Raw genomic sequence first — 27,201 nt, 5'->3', positions numbered from 1 at the left:
AAGACTGCAGGCACCACCGCTCTTGAACCCCACATTCAGGCTGCACAGGCCTAGCACCCATTGTCTAAGGACCTCAGCGCCTCCCTGCCTTACCCAGACGCCTGTCCCCTGCTCCTCTCTCCACTTGGCACGGCATGAGTTCACATCTGCCCCCACCCCCGCACTAGATGACATCTATTGCAAGCCTGTTTGTTAGACAGCAGGAAACACATTTGCTTTGCCTGGGTTTCCTCTGCTCCCATTTCTGTCCTCTGACCCTACCACAGAAGTTTGTACCCCGAATTCAAGATTTCCTTTTTTTCAAAAACTGAGTAAACTTTTCATTTGCCTGTTTGCCTTCCCCTACTTCAAACACACAAATAGAGCTCTCCCAGCCTTACCTCCATGTTCTTCGGTCCCAGGGGCAGGGGGCGGTAGGAGAGCAAGCTCTTCAGATGCAGGGCTGAGCCAAGACTCTAGGCCACATCTTAACTTTTATCCAGTTGAGCATGCACTCCCTTCCGAGATCTGATCATCCCCTTCCACAAGTCAGTCCCTGGGAAGGCCAATCAACTTGGAAACCAAGATGGTTGATGCAAATGCCTTGGGGCTGTCAAGTCCCCTGGGGGTGACAGGTTTGTGCTCTCCTTATCTTTCCGCAAAAGACCTAGCTGTCAGTGAAAACCCTTCATGCTGCCCACGCAGCCCCTGGGTTCCACTCCTACAAAACAGGCATGGAGCCCTGGCCTGTTTGGCTCAGCGGTTAGAGTGTCGGACCATGGACCAGAGAGACCCGGGTTCGGTTCCTACTAAGAGCATGTACCTAGATTGCAGTTTGTCCCCGGCCCAGTTGGGGTCATGTGGATGGCAACCAGTAGATGTGTATCTCTCACATGGATGTTTCTCTCTCTCTCTTCCTCCCTCTCTCCCTCGCGCTCTATCTGAAGATAACCACAAAAATGTCCTGGGATAAGGATAAAAATTTAAAAAAAAGAAAGTCAAAAAAAGCATGGGCTTGGGTAGCTCCTAGGGTCCTAGGTGGATCTCTAGGATTTAATACCAGTGTTTGGGAGGCCCTTTTTATTTAGGGGTTCTGAGGTGAGCTAGAGGCCTTTATATTTTAGAGGGATGTGAATTTTTTTGCAAGATGATGTTGTAGAAATGTTTTTACATTTTCTAGCTAGATTTTTTTTTTTTTTTAAGTTTTACCCAAATAGAACTATCACTTTGGCTTCATAATTTATATGGCTGATTTCATGGACTCTTGAAAGTTTATTCTCTTTCTAAAAATTAAAAAGCTTTCCTTCTGTAACATCTGTGGGGTGTCTGTCTCCCACACCCTCTCTGTGTGGTATGGGGCAGTGGGATATGTTTTCCTGCCTGTTACCAAGCACATGCCATACTGACCACCTGCTGCACGTGCGTCTGCTGTTGGACTGTCTCTGCCCCTCTCCCTCCCCCCCCCCACACTGCAACTCTGCCCTCGCACCAGGAACTTTGCCTGATTAAGAGCACAAGATTCTAGAGTGAAATGGTGTGGATTTGTATCCAGCCTTCACTTCCTAACTGACGTTTGGACAGTTACTTAACCTCTCCACTCCGGGTGTCTGTGAAATGGGAATAATAATGGCACCCACCTCTGTAGGACTCAGACAAGTATTTAGCATAGAGCAAGTGCTCAGCTTTGTAGTGCTGCTGTAATATATTGACTAAACAGGTAAAGAAATGAGCAGGTTGCCATCAGATCTTGGCTTTGAAAGGTACCTTAGAAAGAAACAGCATTTGCCCAACTGGTGTGGCTCAGTGGTTGGGTGTCGACCCATGTACCAAGAGATCGCTGGTTCAATTCCTGGTCAGGGCACATGCCCAGGTTGTGGGACTAATCCCCAGTAAGGGGCATGCAGGAGGTAGCCAATTGATGTTCTCTCTCATCAATGTTTCTATCTCTCTCTCCCTTCCTCTCTCTCTCTAACATCAATAAATAAAAAATTAAATTAAAAATTAAAAAAAGAAACAGCATTTTACTGACTTGCTTCCTCAGCCTCGTAACAGAAGGTTCTTTTCTCAGCCAGTTGAGAGTACATGTCCGTCTTTGCTTTGGTGGGTGCTAAAGTGCCGTTCCATTTTGTAACTGCCTCTATTATTACATTTTTTCCCTTCTTAAAAGGACCTAAAACTAGTCGTCTTGTTACCTCTATCAGTCTCACGTGTTCTGTGGAAATTCAGAAAACTGAGTGCTGCCCTGGCCAGTTTGGCTCAGCGGTTAGAGCATCAGCCCGCGGACCAGAGAGATCCGGGTTCAGTTCCCTCTAAGGGCATGGGCCTCAGTTGCAATTTGTCCCCAGCCCCATTTGGGGTCTTGTGGATGGCAACCAGTCCATGTGTGTCTCTTTCTCTCTCTTCCTCCCTCTCCCTTTCCTTCTCTATCTGAAGATACATGCAAAAATGTCTTCGAGCGAGGGGGAAAAAAAACAAAACTGAGTGTCATAATCCCTTTTCTTTAGGAAGGCTTTAGATTCATTGATCACTCCAGAGATGATCATTAGGTGATCAGATGCCAGGCACATTAACACTGAGAAGCAGCCCTATCCTCAGAGTCCTGTGACTGGGTGGGAACCGTGGTCACACAGATGCATGACAGTTTGTGAGGGATACTTCAGGAGTGCTGTGGAGAGGAACAGAGAAGCTAATGTAAACATTGTAGCCAGAGAAGGCTTGTCTGAGGGGAGTGACTTTAACCAGGCCAGCTGATTTGGGGAGAAGGAGTGTGTGGAGAGAGAGGCTGGGTTCCAGGCGGAGAAAATTGTGGAATGTGGGATGGAAAGGAAGGAGATGGATGGGATTAGACAGGTAGCAAGGGGAGGAGCTTTGTGTATATAATTAAGGAGTGTGAATTTTATGCCAAGTACTAAGAGAGACTACTGAAAGGTTTTAAGCGGGGGAATGGCATTATCCATTTGCGCTCTCATTTTATATTTTAAAAGATAAATGGCTGTTCTGTGGAAGAGAGATTGGAAGAAAATGAGTGGGGATTCCAGTTAAAAGGCAGCTGATAATTTAACTGAAGTAGGATAGTCACCATAGAGATGAAAAGTAAGTCGATTTAAGAAGTGTTTTGGAGGTAGACTGCAGAGGACTTGCTGATGGATTACATAGGTCCGGTGAGAGAGGGAAGGATCAGGTGATATTCAGAGAGTAGCCTGAGTATGGTTAGCATCCTAGCTTTTCCAGCTGGAAGTCACCAGCCAGCAATCAAGGATGCTCAATATTATAACTAGTGGATTTCTAATTAGACAGCTGGAGGGGCCATCCACTTAAAGGTGGGAAACTAGAGGGGAAATGAATCGAAGGGATTCAGTCGTTGGATCAAGAGTTTCAATTTGGTTGTATTAATTTTAATAACCCCTTGAGATATTAAAATGCAGATGTTCAATTGGCAACGAGATATAATGACTAGGCTGGAAATTGTCAGCATGTTGTTGGCATTTAAAGCTATGGGAATATGTACACTGTCACCTAGACCCTAAGTGTGCAAGTGGGAAGTGGGCCCAGAACTGAGCCACAGGGGTGAGTAGAATAACAAAGACTTGAAAAGTGAGCAAAGCCAGAGAGGCAGGCGGTGGACGCTGGGGCCAGGTGATGGGGATGGAAGCCGGAATGGAGCGGGTTTATGAAGATGGTGTAGGTTAAGAGTAAGTAAGGTTACAGAGGTCACATGCAAAGACAATTCCAAAACACTTGCTGCGGGGGACAGTAAAAAGGGCTGGTGGTCTGTGGAGAGACGCTTGAGGTCAGGGAGAATCTGTCATTTCCTCTTTGTCTCTTATTCTAAATACTCCCCCAGTTTGTTAGTCATTCTTTATATATGGTATTTCCACTTAGCAATGTTTTCCCCTAGAGTAGAAGGCTTCACCTAAAATGTGTTTTGGTCCAGCGGTAGCTGGGGCCAGGGTTGCCCAGTCACTTGCTTTCCTTTGAAATATTAACAGATTCAACTGAGCTTACAGGTTTAGGCAGCTGTGCCCTCTGTTGGTTTATTCCGAAACTGCAGTCGAGTCAAGCTCCTTTCACTGCTGTCAGGCTAAGCCCCTTCACTCTGTTTGCGCACCGAGAATTATAGCCTAGAAGGAGGACCACTGAGCAGAAGCAGGAGCTCTTGAGAAAGAAGCTCTGATAACTCGCTGAGGCGGAAGCAGACAGCGCTGGCTTTATGGTTCCCATTTGACAGATGAGGAAGCTAAAACTCGGCACAGTATCATTTACATGGGAGTAACTGAACAAACACCAGAACCCCTTCCTGTGTCCTAGTATGGGCTGTCGGAGCTGTACCATATTTCTTCTGAATGCTTTGGAATGTTTCTTGCAGGATAGAAATACAAAGTGAATGTTTAAATGTTGTTATTCTACTATACCTTTGGGACCATCTAAAAGGCAAATAAGGCCCTAACTGGGTAGATCAGTTGGTTAGAGCATCGTCCCAATATGCCAAGGTTGTGGGTTCTGTCCCTGGTCAGGGCACATACAAGAATCAACCAATAAATGCATAAATAAGTGGAACAACAAATCAATGTTTCACTTTCTCTCTCCTCTCCTCTCTCTCAAATCAATACATTAAAAAATTGGAAGGCAAATCAGAGAGATATTCACTCTTTCATTCAAATATTAATTAAACATCTAATATATTCTGGACACTGTTTTTCATAATGCAGATACAGTAGTTAACAAAACAAACTTCCTGCCCACACCTTCTGACATGAAGTGATAGATGATAAATAAGGTGAAATACACACAGTGCATTAGATAGTAATGTGGTAAAAGGAAGCAAGGCAGTGGAGGATATGAAAGGTTGGGCAGGTGTTGGTGTGGACATTTCAGTGCGAGCGGCCAGCGAAGGTGACCTGAGGAAGCACCTGAGGGAAGTGGAGCTAGCCGCCCAGCACTCCTGGCAGAAGGCACCGCCACTGCCGACTCAGGTGCAGCAAGGAGGCCGGCATGGCTGGAACAGAGGAGGATGTTTGGAGATCCGGGCAGAGATATAACTGAGCAGATCACCTACAGATGACCTTGTAGTAAGGACTTCAGCAAGTGATCCAGGGGAGTTGGGTTTCCTTTGGGCAATACTAAGCAGAGGAGTAAAATAATCTGCTGTGTTTTGTTTTAAATTTTTTTTATTGCTTTTTAGAGAGAGCAAGGGAGAGGGAGAGAGAAACATCAATGTGAGTGACAAATATTGATCGGCTGCCTCCTGCACACCCCCTCCCAGGGATAGAGACCACAACCCAGGCATGTGCCCTGACCGGGAATCGAACCAGCAACCTTTTGGTGCATGGGACAGTGCCCAGCCAACTGAGCTACACTGCCCAGGGCAATCATCTGTATTTTAACAGGACCGTTCTATCTGCTATACACTGCGTGGCAGAGGGGCTGAAGCAAGGAGACCAATGGGGAGGCTCCTGTAGAACTCCAGGCAAGAGAAATGTAGAAAGACCAGTAGATTTTAGGAGGATTGCATGTGGGTTGTGACAGAACGAGTAGGCAAGGGTGACACCGGGGTGTTCGCCGAAACTGGAAGGATGGATGAGCGGCAGCTGCCTGAGATGAAGAATGCTGCAGGGACAGTGGAGGTGGGGGCTTGGTGTGGGCATGGCAGGTCTGACATACCTGCTGGACATCCCACTGGGAATGGCAAATTGTGATTGGACAGATATATCTGGAGTTAATGAAGAGGTGGCACTGGAGATACAGACTTGGGAATTGTCATCATACAGATGGGGCTATGTTGAGATGGGGAAGATAAGAAGCTCAAGGACTGAGCCCTGGGGCACTCCGACACAGAGGGAGGTTTGGGGTGTGAAGGAACACACAGAAGGTGGAAAGGGAGCCTGAGTGCAGGTTCAGGGAAGCCAAGTGAAAATAAATTGACAGTAATCCACTGTGTGAAATGCTGCAGATAGGTTGAATAAGATGAGGACTGAGAACTGACCATTAGATATACTATGCTTTCTCTATTTCTCCCTGACTTGTAATGGGTTGCTTTGTTCTCACTTTTCCCCCAGGTTGTAGCAGATACCAATATAAGCGCCATAGCGACTCAGCTTGAGAGCTTGTCTGCGAGCTACCACCTGGGCTCACCCTCGGCTGAGCACCATTCGGAAGACACAGAGTGAGTGTTCTAAAGGCAGAGTGCCTATTATGTGTGTGGGCAAAGCTCAGTGAGAACTTTTCCAGATTCTAGAGCATACTTCCTAAAGAGGAGGGGGTGAGGTGTGCGTTACTTCTCTAGCTCGTAGAACATCTCCCAGAGAGCACCAGGGTTTCCTTATTTCTCGCAGCGCTGTTCCACTGGCTAGGCTCCTAACAGACTGGTTGCAGGCGCCTGGGCACTGACACGTGCCTACACCTTCTCCCCGAAGAAACCGCAGATTTACAGCCCAGCTGCGCCCTGCTTGATTATGCAAGGAACCAGGTTTCCTCCATTTTCTAAGCAAAATCTTGCAATGCTTGCTGGCGTCCTTAATTAAAACCATCCATTGCAGTGAACATGGCTCATTAAGGCAGTGTTTCTCAAACTAGGATGTGCATAAAAATAATCCAAAGAGCATATTTAAACATGCTAATTTCCCTGGCCCTGTGCTCAGAGATTCTGAGTGGATGGTCTGCAGTGGCTTCTCCGGGGAGAGTTGCCTACAGGCAGAGGATTCGTACTTTGAGAAATGCTGTCTAAAGTTATTCCTCTCGGTACTACCAGTGCCTGGTCACTAGTAGGTGCTCAATAAATATTTGTTAACTAATCTGAACGGTTTATTGGAAGGATCTGGTGATCACCGCCACTCCCAACTGTTTCCTGGTATTTCATCAACTTAAATGACATCTTGGGATTTGTTTTTCTTGAGGGAAGAATATTAAACTAAGTTCATTTTACTATTTTCTCATTATGAAAGTAATAAAATACAAGCTTTTAAAATATGACAAATACATGAAAATATAACATTTTCAAGTTAAAATGACTCTTTTCTTAAAAAACAAAAAAGTCAGTACCCTTATAGGAAGAGAAATTAGTATACATTTAGCATTTTTGATGTGTCTTTTTTTTTTCATGATTCCACAGCTGCACAGCTCCTGATAGGTTGAGAGCCACTAGTTTAAGAGAATTTAAATTACTTATAATCCAACAACTGTTAACATTCAGAGATTTTTTTTTTACTAGTCTTCTACACAAAAACTTACAACTAATTGAAAATACGAGATAAATGGAGGCACACTCCATCTGACATTGCCCTCTCTCTCCCCCAAAACTGGTCTCTAAGTGTGAACAGACAAGATGATAAAGGTCCCTAATGATTTGGGGGGCCCCAGGGACTAGTTCTAAAACAATGGCTTTGGACATCTGGGTTCCCATTTCAATATTCTTGGAAATGGGGGGCCTGTGTTTGAAAGAGGAAACATAAACCAAGTTTGTGTCTAGCCAGTGGGTCATTGCTGAGAGTCCTCATTAGGCCACAAAGTGATGAAAGGTAGAGCCTTATTCGTGACGTCATTACCATTCAGCCACAGGGGACAATTCATCATCATTTCAGCAGATATTTATTGAGTGCCTTCCTAAGGCTACCCACTGTACAAGTGCTAGGTCCTGAGGGTTCAGCCTTAGAAACGTAGGTGAAGGCATTGCCCAGTCCCCAAGGGCCTGCCGGAGAACTGGGAAAACAGACCCAGAAATCCATGGTTGTAAAAGAGGGGACAAGTGTAGGAAAGCCAAGCTCCCTGAGAGAGATAAGTAAGCCCAGGAGCCCGTGAAACCATGAGAAGGGGCATAACTCAATTAGGGAGTGTACTTGGAGGTGGTAATGCAGAAGCCGAGTTTTAAAGAAATTGGAAAAAGCAGGAGTGGCGTTCAGAACAGCCAACAGTTTATACGGCAGAGCCATTCGGCAGTTATGTGGATGCCTGCTGTCAGCAGCCAGCAAGGACCTCACCAAACAACTGGTATCGGTGTGGGGCAGCTGAGAATCAGGCCTGAAATAAGCCAAGCAAAATGGGGAAAGGGGAGAGAGAAGACTAGTCAGACAGAACAGCATATTCAAGGGTTGCTTCTATCCCAGTTGTGCAACTTTTCCTGAACATGTGATGGCCGAGTTTACATGCCTGGCTCGGCCCTCAGGCAGCACGCTGCACAGAACATGTGATGCTGCCAGTGGACAAATACGAGCCTCCGGCTGCAAATGAGATGACAGGGTCTGGGGGGCAGAGTTCCTACAGGATTTTACCCCTCGGACAACCACGTCTGGGAATAAGAAATGGGGATTAGTTAAACTTAGATTTAAATCTTTGAGCCCACATAGGTAATTTAATGTTTAGCCATGTTGTTTCTGAGAGAGATGACTTCCACACTGGACGAAGCTTTGAAAATCGAAACGATGCATTTGAAACAGATTGCCTTTATCAAACATTTTGCTTTACCTCGGTTTCTCTCTTCTTGCCTGGATTTCAGTTCTCGTTTACAGTCATGATCCTGAGTTTGTGACGGGCCCAGTGCATAGTGCATCTTAATTGATGATTAAGACTTAAGGAGTTCATGGTCTAGTAGAGGAGACATTGGCTAAGTAAACACAACACTATAACAAGGGCCATAATGGAAATCCGGGCCAAGTGCTAAGGGAGCATGGAGAAGGCATGGCTAACCCTCCCAAGGGAGTCATGGGAGGTGGGTTTTGAAGAATGAGCCCCACCTTAGATGGAAGTGGTGGAGCAGGCGTGTGAGGGTGTTCAGGCAGAAAAAGAACCTCAGTTTGCTGAGCTGTCAGGCTGCCGTCCCCGGGTCAGGACACAAGCCCTGCAGACTGGCACGCCAAGCTAAGGCGATACCACCTCCCTTCTCCATTCACACTCTTTAAGGATGTAAAGTTCCACTCAGTTTTAAACAGTCAATTTAAGAGCTCAAAACTAAGCATATAGAAGGATTCTTTGACCATTTCAGCATCATGACTTTATTTGTAAATAAAAAACCTTGGATTTTATGAAAGAGAAACCCCTAAAACATCAAGACCATTGGTCATTAGTCCAGCATGACATGGGAAATTTAAAAATGTATCTAATTGCTCTTTCAGAGTTTGATTTGACTGTAATAGTTTCGCAGTATGAAAGTCTCTCTCAAATCTGTGTTCTTCCATGAAAATGAAATTCCTTCTCAATATCCTTGAATTAAACAGCATGCATTGTGTTTTCAGAACACCTCCACCTAAGATTATTACTTTGGAGAAAGGCTCTGAAGGATTGGGGTTTAGTATTGTAGGGGGTTATGGAAGTCCCCATGGAGACCTGCCAATTTATGTCAAGACTATATTTGCAAAGGTATTTTTTCCTTTTTTACTGTACTTTTGTTTTTTTTTTAATCAAACCTAGGTGAGATTTTTTTTTTAAGTGCTTTGGTTTATTTTGGTCTATACCTAGATGTGTACATGTATGCTCATTTCATTTTCATCTTATAGGAAATTCCCACACCAAACTGAGGGAAGAAACGCTCTTTTATAATAGTGGAGCCACGGAAATGTATCTTTCTTTGGACTCTATTACAAAAGTAGATGCTGGTAGATTTTAAAGAGTGTCTTCTTTCAGCAACACAACATCAGAAACAGTGCCATGCTCTTTGGAAGCTGGCCTTGGTATTCTGTGGCCTAGAACAAAGTTTCATTCTCCTTTAAGAAAAGGTAGCAGATACAAGAGGGTCACATGGCATGAAGCTTTGTACAAACCTCCATCAGTGCGACCTTAATGGCTGCCCATGACCCAAAACCTCAGGACACTTTAGCTTAAAGTGGTTTCTCCCTTAGAGCACTCTGCCAAGCACTTGCAGGATCAGCACAATAAGTTAGACTAAGACTAGATAATCCTGTTTTTCAGGAATTAATATTCCAATGCATCCTACTTAATACACAGGGTCATGGTGTACATGCCTCCAGATTGGTCTTAGATACATTATTTTTAATTTCATTAGGATTTTTAAAGTTGGGACTTAGTTTTATTATAAATTTTGAAAAGCTCTGAAAAGTATTCAGTACTTATATTGCAATTTTATTCTTCATTGATTTCATATCAGTCATTTGTTTATTAATTGATCCGATTGTCTTCTTTAGCTTTATTTTCCTAAATAAATAAAAGTCTTCACACACACAAAAAAAGAAAGAAATAAGGAAGAAATAAAGATAGATACTTCCTCTTTCTAGAAAGCTATACTAACACTAAATACAAGTCCACTTTTACCTGTGCATATCTTATCACTTGTTAATTGGGCCTAATCCTTAAGTCATTTGGCACTTGCTTTTGGGACCCATTAGGCACCTGCAGATGTACTCACCTGTTTCCATCTTGCTCAGGTGCCTATTGAGAAGGCATGTTATTCCTAAACATACATCTGTTGACTTGGTGACAGGCCAAAGGGGAGGGGAAGGGCACATTAGAAACATTCTAGATAACAGTACTGCCCCAGTCGGATCATTCCCAAGGTGGATAAGCCCCCTATAGACTCTTCTTTTCCTGAAACACTACCATAAGCAGTTGTGATGATTATTCTTTTGGGACATTATTATACTTTGCTTTTAAGGGAGCCAGCTAGGTAGATAAGAATAGTGGAAAGGCTGCAAGGTTGGCCCTCACCTTTTAGCAAGCTGTGCCTGGCCTCCGAAAGCCCCTCCAGAATGTTGTCATCACCAGCTCACTTAATAACTGTAGGTCGATCACCTGCGGTCCAGAGAGAGGACTGGTTAGCTTCTAAGGCCTTTTGACCCGAGGCTCAGAGTTCAGCAGCTGCACCATCTGCACCTGTCTACACGGGCACACAGACTGTGGGGCTGGAGCCAGGCAGCTTTAGAAGGGTCACCAGAACATACGGCTGAGAGTGAAATGGCCATGCATTGCTGGTGGATTTTTTAAAAGAAACAACCATAAAATCACAGTTGGACAGAGTAGTGGGAATGAATGGACAGAGCTCACACAAAATGATCACTCCAAAGGTCCCCATTGGAAGTGCTCATTCAGGAAACACTGCATAAGTTGTAACATAGTAAATATTGAATACCCTGGGTATGTTTTATTTTTTAAGATGCGGACCTTTCTTTGTAAAGTGAGGCACACCTGAAAATGAAAACCTCTCAGCTGAAAAAAAGAAAAAGTTCTAAAGCCTTAGCTAATAACCTACTTAGTTCAGCCAGTCTCAGTAAGAGACTATCCCAATGAGCCCGGCCGGGGTGCATCGACCCATGCACCATGAGGTCTCAGGTTCGATTCCTAGTCAGGGAACATGCCCAGGTTGTGGGCATGATCCCCAGTGGGGGACATGCAGGAGGTGGCCAATCAATGTTTCTATCTCTCTCTCTCTCTCTCTCTCTCTCTCTCTCTCACTCACTCTCCTTTACTCTCTCTCTCTCTAAAGTCAATAAAGAAAAAAAAATTTTTTTTTAAGAATATTCCAACAGCCCTGGCCGGTTTGGCTCAGTGGTTAGAGCGTCAGCCCGCAGACTGGAGAGTCCCGGGTTCAGTTCCCACTAAGGGCACGTACCTCGGGGGCGGTTCGTCCCCGGCCCCTATTGGGGTCATGTGGGTGGCAACCAGTCAATGTGTCTCTCTCACATCACATCAATGTTTCTCTCTCCCTTCTCTCCCTCCCACTCTATCTGAATATAAATGTAAAAGTCCTCTGGTGAGGATAAATTAATTAATTAAAAAAAAGAATATTCCAACACAAATTGTTATTATTATTATTAAGATACCTCCATAGAGTTTGCTATAAGATTTCATTTGATGGCTTTTTCTTTTTTTGTTAGAATGAACCAATATAGCCCTGGCCGGTTTGGCTCAGCGGTTAGAGCGTCCACCTGCGGTCCCGAGAGACCCGGGTTCGGTTCCCGCTAAGGGCACGTACCTCGGTTGCAGTTTGTCCCCGGCCCTGGTTGGTCGTGCGGGTGGCAGCCACTCGATGTGTCCCTTTCACATCGATGTTTCCCTCTCTCTCTCTCTTCCTCTCTCTCCCTCCCACTCTGTCTGTACAAAAAATGGAAAAATGTCCTCGGATGAGGATAAAAAAAAAAAAGAATGAACCAATATATCCAAATTAAAGTTTTCTGAAGAGAATCAATAAAGCAAAAACTGGCAAATGAGGTTTTTTTTTAATAGTAAAGTCTTTCTGAAACAAATTTCTGACACTAAGCTAAACATTTCCCTGTAGAAATTGTGAAGATCTGGACACTATAGCTATATGTTTTCCCTGTTTTTTAAAACTGAACATATACACTTAAAAATGCTTGTTGTTTTAGGTTTCTGGATCTTAGATGTCCACAGGGTGTGGATTTCATGTGATTTTCTTTATTTTTTTTTATATTTTGGTGTCCTAAGCCTCACTTAGTAATTCTATTACTCAATTAAGAAATTAATGTGGCCCATCAGCCTCTGTTTCCCCTCTAGAACATGGAACAGCACAGGCTCTGTGAGAATATGGGACTTCCGAGACTGAGTCGATCTGATGCAGAGGCTGTCCGGACCTTCCATTTTCTTTCTGGTGTTTGATCAAAGCCAACTTCAGGTCTTAGTCCCTTCAGCAGCCAGATTTTACCATAGCAAAAAAAAAAAGACATGGACCTAAAGGCTTCCACAACCCTGAAAATTTATGGAGCAATCTTTCAGAGCCTGTAAAATATAAAAGCATGAGTTTGATCATCACATGAATTTCATTTTATTATACTACCACCATTACTAAGTAAATGCCATGTGCCATACATGTAATCCTTAGAACGGGCGAAAGGCAGACAATGATGCCTCGTCACAGCACAGGGAGGGCTAAGTGAGTGGGCTGGGGCACAGCAGGTGGGCAAAAGCCACATTTCCGAACTAGACGGAACCATTTAATTATTTGTGAACCATTTAATTATTTCTTCTCTGCTTAGCCCACAAATACCACGCTGATCATATAGGAGGGGAGATGCAGGCTAGCAGTAATTATCAAGTAAGCACAGCAATACTTGAAATATAGCAATAGTCCTAGAAAGTTGAAAAACCATCCTTTTTTGCACTACTGAAAATGAAAACTTGGCCCAGCCGGTGTGGCTCAGTGGTTGAGCATCGACTGATGCACCAAGAGGTCGCCAGTTCGATTCTGGGTCAGGGCACATGCCCAGGTTGTGGGCCTGATCCCCAGTGGGGGGCATGCAGGAGGTGGCCAATAGATGGTCTCTCTCATCGATGTTTCTCTCTCTCCCTTCCTCTCTCTCCCTCTCCCTTCCTCTCTCTTTCTAAAATCAATAAAGAAAAAAAAATTTTTTTAATGAAGACTTGAAGAGCTTAGCATGCCTTTTAAAAAAACAAATTACACAAATAGCTGAGGTTTACTGAAGCCTTTAAATCTCAGCATGTACAATTTAATACAGTCCAGTTAGCCAATAATTCTGATTGTATTCATTAGAGTTACTTGTTTAATCCTGTCTTTAGTGCAGTTAACACACTTCTTAAAAGAAAAAGCAAAAAGATTCGAGCGAAGTTGCAAGTTATTTTATTTGAGTTCCCGCCCCCCCCCCCACACACACACACACCTGTATAGGCCTAGTTTTGAGTATTCTTCATTACAGCTTTATCCAGGAATTCTACCCTTTTCACAGTTTTGAAATTCTAAATAATCCGCCCCCCCACCCCCAGGACCTCCACCTCCAGTGGACACAGGTCCCTGGAACATTAGTGCCTCTTAGCTCAGCTTCTGAATGAGTCCATTAGGGACCAGGTGCCTGTGGTCCCTAATTTCCCAGTAGCCCCATATCATTTAGAGGGCCCTATGGCACTGGCTTTTCAAGGGATTTTCAGTTTCCCCAACAGATGGGAAAGCCTCCTATAAGACATTTTCTAGGCCTTTTCTTTCCTTACCCATCTAAAACATTCCTAGTAATATCACGGCATTTTTAGATCAGCTTTAGAATGAAAAAAGGCCCCAAGTTTCACTTGCTTTGTGCCATTTTGAAGAACCATGACTGGGTATGTAATGAGAGTAGTCCTTTAGGAACCTATTTAGGTGATCAAAGATACATAAAGTTGAAACTCTTGAATATGATATTGCAAAATTTTAGAGATGCTATACTTTTGTGTTTTTATATAGAGAGCAGCTTTATTGAGATATAATTCACATACCATACATATAATTCACATACCATACAACTCACACATTTAGAGGCTACACTTATTTTTGACAGATCACCAAATACCAAGAGGTTAATAATGCAGTGGGAACCCTGTATGTACAATGATGGTATTAGCAATAAGAAAACACCAGAGTCAGTTCTGCCTTTGTTTGTATATTACATAGTCATGAATATGATATTAAAATTCCTTTTAGCACTGAATATTGAAATAAGGTCCTACTTGTATTAAAAGAAATATGAATGTTATTATATTTCTACTTGTATGTTATTTAAACAGTGCATTATTATGGTTACTTTTCAATGACTACTCGAATAACATAGCCTACATTTTTCTTTTCTCAATTTAAAAACATTACCTAAAAATAACTTTAATTGGTAGTTTTTAAAGTTATTTTTTAATATGCACAGCATAATATTAATGTTATTTGAATGTTAACTGCTTCACACTGGGTTAAACTGGAATGTTTCTTGTTTGCAGGGAGCAGCTGCAGATGACGGCCAATTGAAGCGAGGTGATCAAATTTTAGCTGTTAATGGCGAGACTTTAGAAGGTGTCACTCATGAGCAAGCTGTGGCCATTCTAAAACGCCAGAGAGGGACTGTAATCTTAACTGTACTGTCATGAACCTCGGGTCTTGATCACAAGGTAGATGTTGTAGGATATTCATAGGAAGATGAAGCTGAGAGGATGAAAAGCAACCTCAACTGAAATCCACCTTCATTCATTCTTACTATCTCATCCTCTCTGCTCAGGAGAGAGGGCTGAGGTTTCATATGAATGTCCCACATCAACAGTCATCTCCTTAATGTTCCCCAGCATCTGTCACCTCTTGGTGAGGTTGAATGAGTCTTATCTGCTTTGCATTTAACATCGTTGTTTATCAACTGTAGTAGTAACTGGTTCTGATTATATTTGCTGACACTAAACTTAAGAAGTACTCATTCCTTATGCCCTTCTTCCCCCATCCTACTCAAACAGAAGCTTAACTGCACCCTCAGATCTCATCTGGTGAACAGAAACAAATATTAAGCAACTGTCATCTCACTCGTGATTTACTTATGCTAATTGTCTCTTCAAGTATGCCAAAAAAACATTAGCAGTGTAATTAATTTACCAGTGATCCCCATGATGAAATACCAAATTCTCCTATGGGAAATTACTGTGCTCTCTTCTGTACGACTTACAGTCAAATAAGTCACAAATTCATTTCTCTAGCTAGATCTTTATACATTAGTCATTGGTGATTATGATGAATCTACTTGCAGACTAATCCAAAAATTCTGAAGGCCTTTCTATTTTCTTAGCTACATAAATGCAGATTACCTAGCAAAAGCACCTTCTTCTCAACAGCAACAATTACCATCCATGTTCTGAATTCTAACAGTGCTAAATTATGTTCAAGTCTGGGAAGTTCATCTGGAGTTAATGGCATCTCAGTAGGCAAGTGTCATTTCTACCCCTCAGTCTTCAAACAAGGAGGTGGAAGCCCCAAAACCACGCTGCAGAGATCAGCAAGTTTTGCCTCAAGTCAGACGAGGTCTAGATGGCCTTGGCCTTGTGGAACATGGAGTGACAAGTTTGAATATCCTTCCCCTTGGCTCCATACTGGTCAGTCTCGCAGCACAGATTATAGGAACACAGGTGGAGCCATGGACTTAGCCACACAGTGACTGAGCAAATAAATAGCCTAGGAATCAGTGATGGCTCCTTGGCTCATGTTTCCTGGTCTCTGGGGAGCCTCCTGTTTGCTGTAGTTTTGCATGCTAAGAAAGCAACTATAGCAGAAAATACAAGAATACTTTTAAGGTCGGCTAGGGACAGTCTTATTCAGGGATTAGCATGGAAAAAAAAGAGGAGATGCTTATCAGAGACTGAGGTTATTCTGTAAAAAAAATAAATAAACGCACCATGAAGATGAGTACTGGAATCATTAATGGAAGTAGTTGGCATTATTTAACTACAACACAGTGCTGCAAATGGCTCCTGGTAATTATCAAAATGTAATGGGCTCTAATTTAAAATGTTATTTAATAAGTATAGGTTTTCATTGAGAATTATCTTTGAGTAAATATAATCACAAAGTGCATTAACTCTTGTTGGAATACTTTGTGGCTATTCCAAAGTATAGAGTGCCTGAATTTTATGTTGAAAATGTCTTTCAGGATTGGTATTACATTTTCTGAAATTACACAGAGCTTTTGAAATTCCTAATGTATCCAAGATATGCAGTATTGTTAGGGTCCTGCCTTTCAGTGCATGAGAAGCTGTCAACCTCTGAACATTCTATGTTAACTATATCTGCAAGAATGGCTCAGGCCTCCAAGAAGAAATGAATAAAACTTGAAAATGCACCTTAAAATAATATATACATATATATACTTTTGAAATGTGATTCTGCTTGATTTTGATGGAATGGCCATTAAATACACATTTTGAAATAATACATCATTGTTCTGTGTCTTTACACATTATCCTTTAGGTCATGTTACTCAAAGTCTATTGATAAAGGAATTAGGATGCTTTATACTCCTTGCTGCAATAAACTGACAGAACTAGCGCTTCTCATAATGGGGTCTGCCTCTGCTTGCATGACTAATAAATAATTGCCTTGCCGAAAGAACTTTTTTGCATCAGAACTTACTGACAAGCTAAGAGGATAAGATGATGGGAATTTGTGAAAGGAGTTCTCTCAGTCACATACATTGTTTCGGCTTCATCATTTGGGCCACTTATGTATAGTAATAACATCACTAGTTGGAGTTAGCACAAAAGGGAAGTAAACCAGGAAAAATAAAACTGCTGAATGTTTGTATGTACAAGATGTTAAGATTTTTAAATAAATGTAGTTGCCTAAGGAGCAAATGGAGTCTTACTATATATGGGGGAAAAATTTAATTTCTGTATCTAATTTTGTTCTTTTCTTTAACCATTTTGTCATTTTTGTCCCCTAATTAAAAAAAAAAATCCAACTTTTCACAGGGATTTCCAGTGTCCTATTAAAATCTGAGATCCATTAATAGCTGTCTCATGTATTAACTTGGCAGTATGTTGTCAGGCATTAGAACAGATGCTTTACAAAGAGCCAGTGTAGCAGTCCAGAGGGTGAGTCTGGCCTTGCGACGGTCCAAGTTAGTTAAGTACCCATTGCTTCAGTTTCTTCATTTTAGAAAGGACTGAGGGTGGGAGGAGTTCTAAGCACTATAATGAGCAAAATCCCCTTAGTATAGTGCCTGGCTCATAGTAAGTACTACAGAAATAAACGTTAGCCATGAACCTCTTGCCCATGTATGGAGGTAGCTGAAACCAGCACTTCCATCAGCCACGCCACTGGGATAGGAAGCACCACCAACTCCACACGCCTGCCTCCCGCGCTCAGGACCAGGCAAGGCGCTCCAATTTATTACTTTTATTTTTCGGTTAATCCTCCCCTGAGGATATTTTTTCATTGATTTTTTTTACATAGAGTGAAAGGGAGGGAAGGAGAGAGAAATATTGATGTGAGAGGAACACGTCAATTGGTTGCCTCCCTTGTGGGAATCAAACCTGAGACCCTTCGGTCTACAGGCCGACGCTGTAACTGCTGAGCTAAACCCACCAGGGCAAGGCACTTGAATTATTACCAGTCCTTTGGAAAGGAACTTGAACCTGTTATGCACCTTAATTCCAGGAGTTTGGAATTGCAGACCGCTAAATTTTTGTTTCTGTTTTAATCTCAGCCACACTCCCCTTCTTCACAACCGTTTGTTGTCCGAGACACCAGCCCGCCCCACCAGATGATAAGCATCTTTGAAAACAGACATTAGATCAGATTCATCTTCATGTGAATGCCATCCATTATACTTTTCAAATATTGTATGCCTCATCCTTAGAATTTTTATTTTAAATAAAAATTTTTTTAAATATATCTTCCATCTCCCTCTGTTTATGTTTTCCTTTACATCAGGTGTCAGCAAACTCTTGGTGTGAAGAACCAGATAATAAATATTCTAGGCTCTGCAGCCCTTTGTGATCTTTGTCACAACTACTCAACTTTGCCACATAAATGAGTACATGAATGAATGAGCTCAGCTAATAAAACTTTGTTTACAAACACAGGCAGGGGCCAACTTTGACCCATAGGGCCTACTCTGCCCCTGGTTTATTATATATGTGAACATATTCTAAGACTTACAGCCCGGGCTGGTTTGGCTCAGCGGTTGGAGCGTCAGCCCGCAGACCGGAGCGTCCCTGGTTTAGGTTCCCGCTAAGGGCATGTGCCTTGGTTGCAGTTTGTCCCCGGCCCTGGTTGGGGTTGTGTAGGTGGCAACCAGTCAATGTCTCTCTCTCACATCAATGTTTTTCTTTCTCTCTTCCTCCCTCTCTCCCTTCCAGTCTATCTGAAGATAAATGCAAAAAATGTCCTCGAGTGAGGGAAAAAAAAAAAAGAATACTTATAGTAGTTTAATATCTGTCTACTGTAGTGTTCCATCATCTTTGATATTCCTGGGGCTGTCTCTGTTGATTGATTTCTCTTTCCTAATTATGGATGAGTCTTTTATTGTTGTTATTGGGGGTGGGGGACATGGGTCTTATTTCTCTGCTTCTTTGCACGTTTGATCATTTTTTATTAGATGCCAAGCACTATAAAATTTACATTGTTGGCTGGTGGATTCTGTTGTATTCCTTTAAATAGCAATGGACTGTTCTTGCATGGAGTTAAGTTACTTGTGATCAGTTTGACTCCTTTCAAGCAAGACTCGAAAGGATCTTGCTTAAAAGGATAGCCCATCACAAGTAACAGGGTGGGTCTAATGCAACCTTTAGTTTAGGGCTAATTTTGCCCCACTATTGAGGCATTATTATGAGAATTCTACCCAATGCCTGTATGTTATGAGGTCTTTCCCCTCTGACAGGTAGAAACTATTCACAGTCCTGTCTGAACTCCAGGTGGTTCTTTCCTGGCCTTGAAGAATTACCTCTCATGCGTGTGCAGGTTAATAATATTCCAACTAAGAAAGACTTAAGGGAACCCCTCTGCAGATCTCTGTAGCTCTCTCCTTATGCAGCTCCCTCCTAGCCTCACAAATTCTAGCCATTCTGATGGAATCTATTTGCCTCCCTTCCTGAGTGTTGGCCTGGGTATGGCCTCCTGACAGTAAACTGGGCAATTGTAGACTTTGTTTTTCTTCTCTTGGGGGTCAAAATCCTGTGCTGCCTGTCAGTGTCTGAAAACTGCAGTTTCACATATTATGTCCATTTTTCTAGTTGGTAACTATAGAAGGGTAATAATTGTGATAGCACTTAATCCTTTATGAACAGAAGCAAAAGTCTGAATCAAAAGGATTTAAGATGGCCCTGGCCGGTTTGGCTCAGCGGTTAGAGCATCGACCTGCGGTCCAGAGAGACCCGGGTTCGGTTCCCGCTAAGGGCATGTACCTTGGTTGCAGTTTGTCCCCGGCCCTGGTTGGGTCGTGCGGGTGGCAGCCACTCGATGTGTCCCTTCACGTCGATGTTTCTCTCTCTCTCTCTCTCTCCCTCCCACTCTATCTGAACAAAAAATGGAAAAATGTCCTCGGGTGAGGATTAAAAAAAAAAGGATTTAAGATGTTAATGGGAATCAATTTCTCACAATATAATTCAATTTTTTGTAAGCATTTTTCACTTTCTTAAGCACTAAACCAGTAAGGCCCTTGGTTTGTCCCTGTTTCTGGAACTGACAGTTTATTTGACTCAGTCCTTGGGATCATTCCCCAACCTTTGTCCACAGCCACACCCAGGGGTCATCCCTTTTCTTTTAAAAAATTTTTTTTCTTTATTGATTTTAGAGAGAGAGAAACATTGAAGAGAGAGAGCATCAATTGGCCACCTCTTGCATGCCCCCCACCCCCCCGGCAATTTGACCCACAACCTGGGCATGTGCCCTGACCAGGAATCAAACTGGTGACCTCTTGTTGTATGGGTCGATGCTCAACCACTGAACCACACTGGCCAGACTGTTTCCAATAATACACTTTATCAGGACTAGAACTTCCACCATCTTATCTTGAGAGATCAAGCAACATTGCCTTTCTTTACAGCACTGGTTTTCAAACTTTATAGGCAACTGAAACTTTTTGCCCCCAATTCCCCCACAATATTATATTTTATTTATACTTAATTTTTCTATTAAAGTCAATCAAATTAGTGAGACTTAGTACAAAATTTTATATTTTTATTATTTATTGATTTTAGAGAGGAAGGGAGAGGGAGAAAGAGAGAAACATTTATGAGAGAGAACATCAATTGGCCGCCTCCTGCATGCCCCTCACTGGGGATTGGGCCCAGAACCTGGGCATGCGCCCTGACTGGAAATTGAACTGGTGACCTCTTGGTGCATGGGAAGATGCTCAACCACTAAGCCACATCAGCCAGGCTAGCACAAAATTTTAAATTCAGGTCATAGTTTCAGTTTTATGTCAACCTAGTGCAAACGTCAAGGTTTGGGTGTTTTTTTAATTGACTGATTTGCGAGAGAGAGAAACATCGATTTGTTGTTCCACTTTTTTCTGCATTCAATAGTTGACTCTTGTATGTGCCCTGACCAGGGGATTGAACCCACAACCTTGGCGCATTGGGACAATGCTGTAACCAAGCTAGTCAGGCCAAGTTTTTGACAACTTGACTCTCAATCTTCATATTCTCTATATTTAGATAAAGATGAAGAAAGAAACATTTCACTGTCTGCACAATACCAAGATAAAAACTAAAATGTGTGTGTATGTATGTGACTGTGTAAGACCTAAACCTCCCCCGGTTCTGAGCAGTTCTTTCGTTTCCAGTCACTTTAAGAAACAAGAAGCCACTTTGGTCTTGGGTCCCTTAAATGCTGCTGTCAAGTGTCAGGATCCATGCTGGGCAAAGACATACAGGAGCAAATTTTCTCTGACCCTCTCTCTAGAATCGGATTTTAGAAATGGCGGCGGCCTCGTCATTGGAGTCTGTCCTGCTCACCACACCACCACGCCCATTTCACAGGTGGGAGAGACAGGCCAGAGGGGGTCACTTGGGCAGACGAGTTTCCAATAAACCTGTGGGAATTTATCAATTTATTTTATGTTAAATATATTTTTATCGATTATTTTTAGAGAGCGAGGAAGAGAGAGAGAGAAACATTGATCGGCTGCCTCCTGCACGCCTCCTACTAGGGATGGAGCCTGAAACCCGGGCATGTGCCCTGACCGGGAATCCAGCTGGGACCTCTTTGTCCGCGGGACGATGCTCAATCCACAGAGCCACACCGGCTGGGTGGAGAATTCATCAATTTAGCAAACTATTGTAGAGTACCTGTGGGTGGCTTCTAGATTAGCCTGAATTTTTTAAAGCTTATTTCAGTTCTCCCTAATACAGCTCTACAACACAAGGCACTTACAAGACAAAAAAAAATTTTTTTAAGACAAGAAAACAATGAAGCCCTGGCCGGTTTGGCTCAGCGGTTAGAGCGTCGGCCTGCGGTCTGGAGAGACCGGGTTCGGTTCCCGCTAAGGGCACGTACCTCTGTTGCAGTTTGTCCCCGGCCCTGGCTGGGTCGTGCAGGTGGCAGCCACTCGATGTGTCCCTTTCACGTCGATGTTTCTCTCTCTCTCTCTCTTCCTCCCACTCTGTCTGAACAAAATATCGAAAAATGTCCTCGGGTGAGGATAAAAAAAAAAAAAAGAAAACAATGAAAAATAGACATATCTTTTGTGGGTTTTTTTATTATTATTTATTTATTTTATCCTCATCTGAGGACATTTTTCCATTTTTCAGATAGAGTGGGAGGGAGAGAGAGAAACATTGTGAAAGGGACACATCGAGTGGCTGCCACCCGCACAACCCAGCCAGGGCCGGGAACAAACTGCAACCGAGGTACGTGCCCTTAGCGGGAACCGAACCCGGGTCTCTCTGGACCGCAGGCCGACGCTCTAACCGCTGAGCCAAACCGGCCAGGGCTATGCATATCTTTTGGATGCTGATAAAGAAGACTTGGTCTGTCACCTCACCGTACATCTCCACATTCCAGGAAGAGTTCCCAAAGCAGAACACCCTGGACAGCCTCGCGGTCTCAGCATTCTTATTCTCAAGGCGCCATCGTCCATGACAGGTGCACCAGCAGCTCCTCCTGCCTAACGGTGACTGGGCATGTGCCCAGCTTTCCCCTCCTGCGAGAACAAAAGAAATGGTGATGGAATAAAGGGTACCAGCCATTCAACTCCCCTCAACTCCAAAGCCACATTGTATTTTTCTGGAACCTCCAAATCGCTGTTAGAAAACAGGCTCCAGTGGCCCCTATACCCTGAAGAATAAGATGTATCTGTGTTTAAAGACTGGGAGCAGAAATTTCCTGTCTGCCATTGTATTGGGGTTCTCCAGAGAAACAGGACCAATCGGATGTGTGTATTTATATAAAGAAATTGATTATAAAGAATTGACTCATGCAATTATGGAAGCTGGCAAGTCCAAAATCTACAGCATGGACTGGCAGACTCACAACCCAGAAGAGTCAAGGTGCAGATGTGCCTGAAGCTGTCTGCTAGAGAATCCTTGTTCAGGGAAGCCAGGCTTTTTGTTCTATTGAGGCCTTCAGTGCATGGATGAGGCCCACCCACATTATAATCAGCTAACTATGTCTACTGATTTAACTGTTAATCTCATCCAAAGACTCCTCAATGTTGACACAGAACTTTTTTTTTTTTTTTTAGTCCTCACCCAAGGACTTTTTTAATATATATATATTTTGTTCAGATAGAGTGGGAGGGAGAGAGAGAGAGAGAGAAACATCGACGTGAAAGGGACACATTGAGTGGTTGCCACCCACACGATCCAACCAGGACCGGGGACAAACTGCAACTGAGGTACATGCCCTTAGTGGGAACTGAACCTGGGTCTCTCTAGACCGCAGGCCAACGCTCTAACTGCTGAGCCAAACTGGCCAGGGCAACACATAACTTTTTTTTTTTTTCTTTACTGCTTTTAGAGAGAAAGGAAGGGAGAGAGAGAGAGAGAGAGTAGAGAGAGAGAGAGAGAGAGAGAGAGAAACATGGATGAGAGAGAACATCAATTGGCCACCTCCTGCATGCCCCTCACTGGGGATTTGGCCCACAACCTGGGCCTGTGCCCTAACCAGGAATCGAACCAGCGACCTCTTGGTGCATGGGTCGATGCTCAACCACTGAGCCACACCAGCCAGGCTTGACATAACTTTAACTGTTACTGACATCATGGGACCTAGAACCAAAACTCTTCTAGGGATGGCCTTGACGTGGGGTAATCCTTGTTCTCAACCCATGTCCAGAGCCGTGGTGCAGTCACCATCACCTACCACCTCCCCAGATCCCCCAGGGGCAGACAACTGAGATCTTGCCTCTGCCACTCCACCGCCCAGGGACCCCTAGTAGGTAGCTGTTTGTTGCATTCAGGATAAAGTCCAAACTCAGCATGTTTTTGAGGCACTTCATAATTTAGCTTCTGTCTGATGCTCCAGCAGTTGTAGTAACACTAGTGTCACCAAATACTTCCCAGAAAGGATCAGCCAAGCTCTCTAGCCCTGAGGCCTTGGCACACACTATCCAGTAGCAATGAGAGCCGCTGCTGAAGGTATAACCACAGACAGACTTAGGCAGCATGACCTGGGAGAAATGCAAATGTCTGCTCTGCCCTGAACCAACAGAATCTCTGGCTGGAGCCCAGAAATCTGTGTTTTAACAGGCTCTCTTGATTCTGATACCCACGAAAGTTAGAGACCCACTAGACTAGAGCATCCTCCTCCCTCTTGTCTGTGGTCATTTGCAACTGCCAAGTTCTTTTTGGTAAATGCCAGTGGCCTCCAATGGTTAAAGGCAGGCAGGAAGACAGGCCCCCTCCCTCACGCCTTGCTGGCTCTCTGAGGTATGTTCATGGAGGGCAAGTCCGAAGGAGTCGGCATCTGTAAAAATATTTACTTGAAAGCAACACAACACAGCACCCAACCTGTCCAGAAAGCTCCGGGGCTGCCCATTCAGTCTTTTTAGGCCAGTGTTCTTAACCTTGGGTGCACATTACAATCCTCTGGGGACATTTGAAACTCCCAGTGCCTGGTGTATACCCAATGAAAAGGGAACTGGGGGAAAGAGGGTGTGTGTTTTAAGCTCCCCAGGGGATGTGCAACCAGAGTCAAGAACAATTGTTTTAGGTCCTCCCACAAACACCTGGCTTGAAAAGTTTCACTCCCATGCAACTGCAACAACAGGCAGACTTTCCTCCCGCAAATAACAAACTCTTCTCGAGGAGGTGGGTGAGGGGGATGGAGAAAGCAGTTCTGACAGTTCCAGACCTGGAAGGCTCCCTGTTTAAGCAAGGGGGAAGGGGTACCTTGTCCAACGTTCTACCAACTATAGATCACTAACTTTAAAACTACCCTTAGGGTCCGGCAGGTGTGGCTCAGTGGTTGAGCATCGACCCAGACCCATGCACCAAGAGGTCGCCAGTTCGATTCCCAGTCAGGACACGTGCCCAGGTTGTGGGCTTGATCCCCAGTGCGGGGCATGCAGGAGGCAGCCAATCAATGTTCTCTCTCATTGATGTTTCTGTCTCTCTCTCCCTTTCACTTCTTCTCTCTGTAAAAGCAATAAAGGAAAAAAAAATTTTTTTTTAAGTACCCTTAGGTAATTAATGCACTCTTTACTGTAGCTTTAGATGATGTTCGAAGCCATCCCAGGAGTATATGGTCTTTCCATTAAAATTTTTTTTTTTTATCCAGGCCGGTGTGACTCAGTGGGTTGAGTGTCCTCCTATGGACTGAGAGGTCCTGGTTTAATTCCCAGTCAAGGCACATGCCCAGGTTTTGGGCTCGGTCCCCTGAGGGGGCGTGCAGGAGGCAGCCGATAGATGTTTCTCTCACATCGATGTTTCTATCTTTCTCTCCCTTCCTTTCTCTCTAAAATATCAATTAAAAAAACATATAAAATTTATTTTTTACTTTTTATTGAATTTATTGGAGTGATTTTAATTTCTAGTGGTCCATCTTTGGACAGATTCCTGATAGAGGTACATCTCCAGTATTAACTCACCACCCCTGCAGTGTAGATCAAAGCTAGTTTACATGTACATCACACTATGTATGTCACAGTATTTATAGAGACTATAATAAAGCCTTTTTTTAGATGTCCCTTCCTGGGCCCTGGCCAGTTTGGCTCAGCGGTTAAAGCGTCGGCCCTTGGACCAATGAGTCGAGGGTTCGATTCCGGTCACAGGCACGTACCTCTGTTGCGATTCGTCCCGGCCCTGGTCGGGGTTATACAGGAGGCAACCAGTCAATGTGTCTCTCTTGCATCGATGTTTCTTTCTCTCCCTCCCACCTCTATCTGAGCAAAAATGAAAAAAAAAAATCCTCGGGTGAGGATTAAAATAAATAAATAAATATCCCTTCCTAAATGTCCCCTCCTGGGGGAAAGCTTCCTTGACCCCACAGACCAGGATAAGTTGCTCTCCTCTGCTTGGGGTCACCCTGAGCTTCCCCAATCATGTCAGCTACACGGTGGGAGAGTTGGCGTCTGAGAGGATGTCTCTTGTTTATGCCAAATTCTGAATACCTTAAGGATGGAAACTGTCTTTCTCACTACTGTGTCCCCAGCACCTAGCATAGTGCCTGGCACAAAATAAATGTTCATATATTTGCTGAATTGAAATATCTCTGTCCAGCCAGTGTGACAGATACAATTTCTTTTAAATCTCTTTCTGACTTTCTTTTTTTCTTCTTTCTTTTATCCTCACTCGAGGATATTTTTCCATTTTTTGTTGTTGTTGTTGTTGTTCAGATAGAGTGGGAGGGAGGGAGGGAGAGAGAGAGAGAGAGAGAGAGAGAGAGAAGAGAAACATCGATGTGAAAGGGACACATCGAGTGGTTGCCACCTGCATGACCCAACAAGGGCCGGGGACAAACTGTAACCGAGGTACGTGCCGCGGGAACTGAACCCAGGTCTCTCTGGACCACAGGCCGACGCTCTAACGGCTGAACCAAACCAGGACTGCAATTGACTTTCAAATGTGCTCTCTCCCCACCCCTTTCTTTTTTTTTTTTTTTTTGTTAATACCCAAGGATATTTTTTCCAGTTGATTTTTAGAGGGAATAGAAGGGAGGGAGGGAAGAGGAGAGAGAAACACCGATGTGAGAGAAACACATCGATTGGTTGCCTCTCACAAGCACCCCAACCAGGTGGGATGGAACCTGCAATCCAGGTACGTGCCCTTGACCAACAATTGAACCTGCAACCCTTCCCTCCACAGGACAAGGCTCTAACCACTAAGCACACCAACCAGGGTTGAAATTCATTTTTTAAAAATAAGTTTTTATTGATTTTTTTAGGGAGAGAGAGAGAAACATGGATGTGAGAGAGAAGCAACCACTGGCTGCCTCCTGCACGCCCCCTCCTGGGGATGGAGCCCCAACCCAGGCAGGTGCCCTGACCCAGAATCCAACCAGGACCTCTCAGTCCATGGGAAGACACCCAATCCACTGAGCCACACCAGCCAGGCTGAAATGCATTTTCTTAAAAGATGGATTTATGTATGGATATAAGGATGTATGCATGGATAGGTGTGTGATAAAACAAATCTAGTAAAATGTTCATGACAATCCTGGTGGTGGAGGTTCTCTGTGAAATTTTCAACTTTGCTATACGTTTAAAATTTTGCATAACAATAAATGGGGGGCTCAGGACTCTTCGCAACAATACTTCAGGAAAGGTATTATTGTCCCCACTGTTTACAGAGGGGAAATTAAAAATCAGAGAAGTTAGAAACTGTTCAAGATCACACAACCGGCAGAAGCGGAATTCTCGTGGTCCCGGCCTAACCACCTCCCCACCGCTCCTAGGCAACTCCCTTTCCTGGCTGCGCTTGAACGCAGACCCCACCGCCAGACGGCCCGGTTCTGTCCCATAAATTAAATGGAAGTGCTGTGTTTCCGGGACTGGGAAGGCCCACTGCAGAAGATTGGGCGTGGGGCTCCCCAACACGACCTACCTGTCTCCTAGGGGGCAAGAGGAACTCCCGTCCTCGCTCCCCAAAGTGTCCTAC

At 43.8% G+C, this 27,201-nt stretch overlaps 1 protein-coding gene across 1 annotated transcript in view; it reads left to right on the top strand.

Moving 5' to 3' along the window:
* The window catches only part of PATJ (PATJ crumbs cell polarity complex component), a 332,328-nt gene extending 315,706 nt beyond the window's left edge, over nucleotides 1–16,622 (top strand). Inside the window, exons 43-45 of the mRNA XM_036256685.1 lie at nucleotides 6,036–6,142; nucleotides 9,204–9,327; nucleotides 14,629–16,622. Coding sequence (XP_036112578.1) covers nucleotides 6,036–6,142; nucleotides 9,204–9,327; nucleotides 14,629–14,775 — 378 coding nt within the window. The 3' untranslated portion in view covers nucleotides 14,776–16,622. The remainder of the gene's footprint in view (nucleotides 1–6,035; nucleotides 6,143–9,203; nucleotides 9,328–14,628) is intronic.
* Nucleotides 16,623–27,201: the final 10,579 nt, after the last annotated feature.

The sequence above is a fragment of the Molossus molossus genome, unplaced genomic scaffold (assembly GCF_014108415.1).
Source record: "Molossus molossus isolate mMolMol1 unplaced genomic scaffold, mMolMol1.p scaffold_m16_p_12, whole genome shotgun sequence".
Lineage (NCBI taxonomy): Eukaryota > Metazoa > Chordata > Mammalia > Chiroptera > Molossidae > Molossus > Molossus molossus.
Note: the sequence above shows the minus strand (reverse complement) of the source record. Positions and strands in the feature narration are given on the sequence as shown.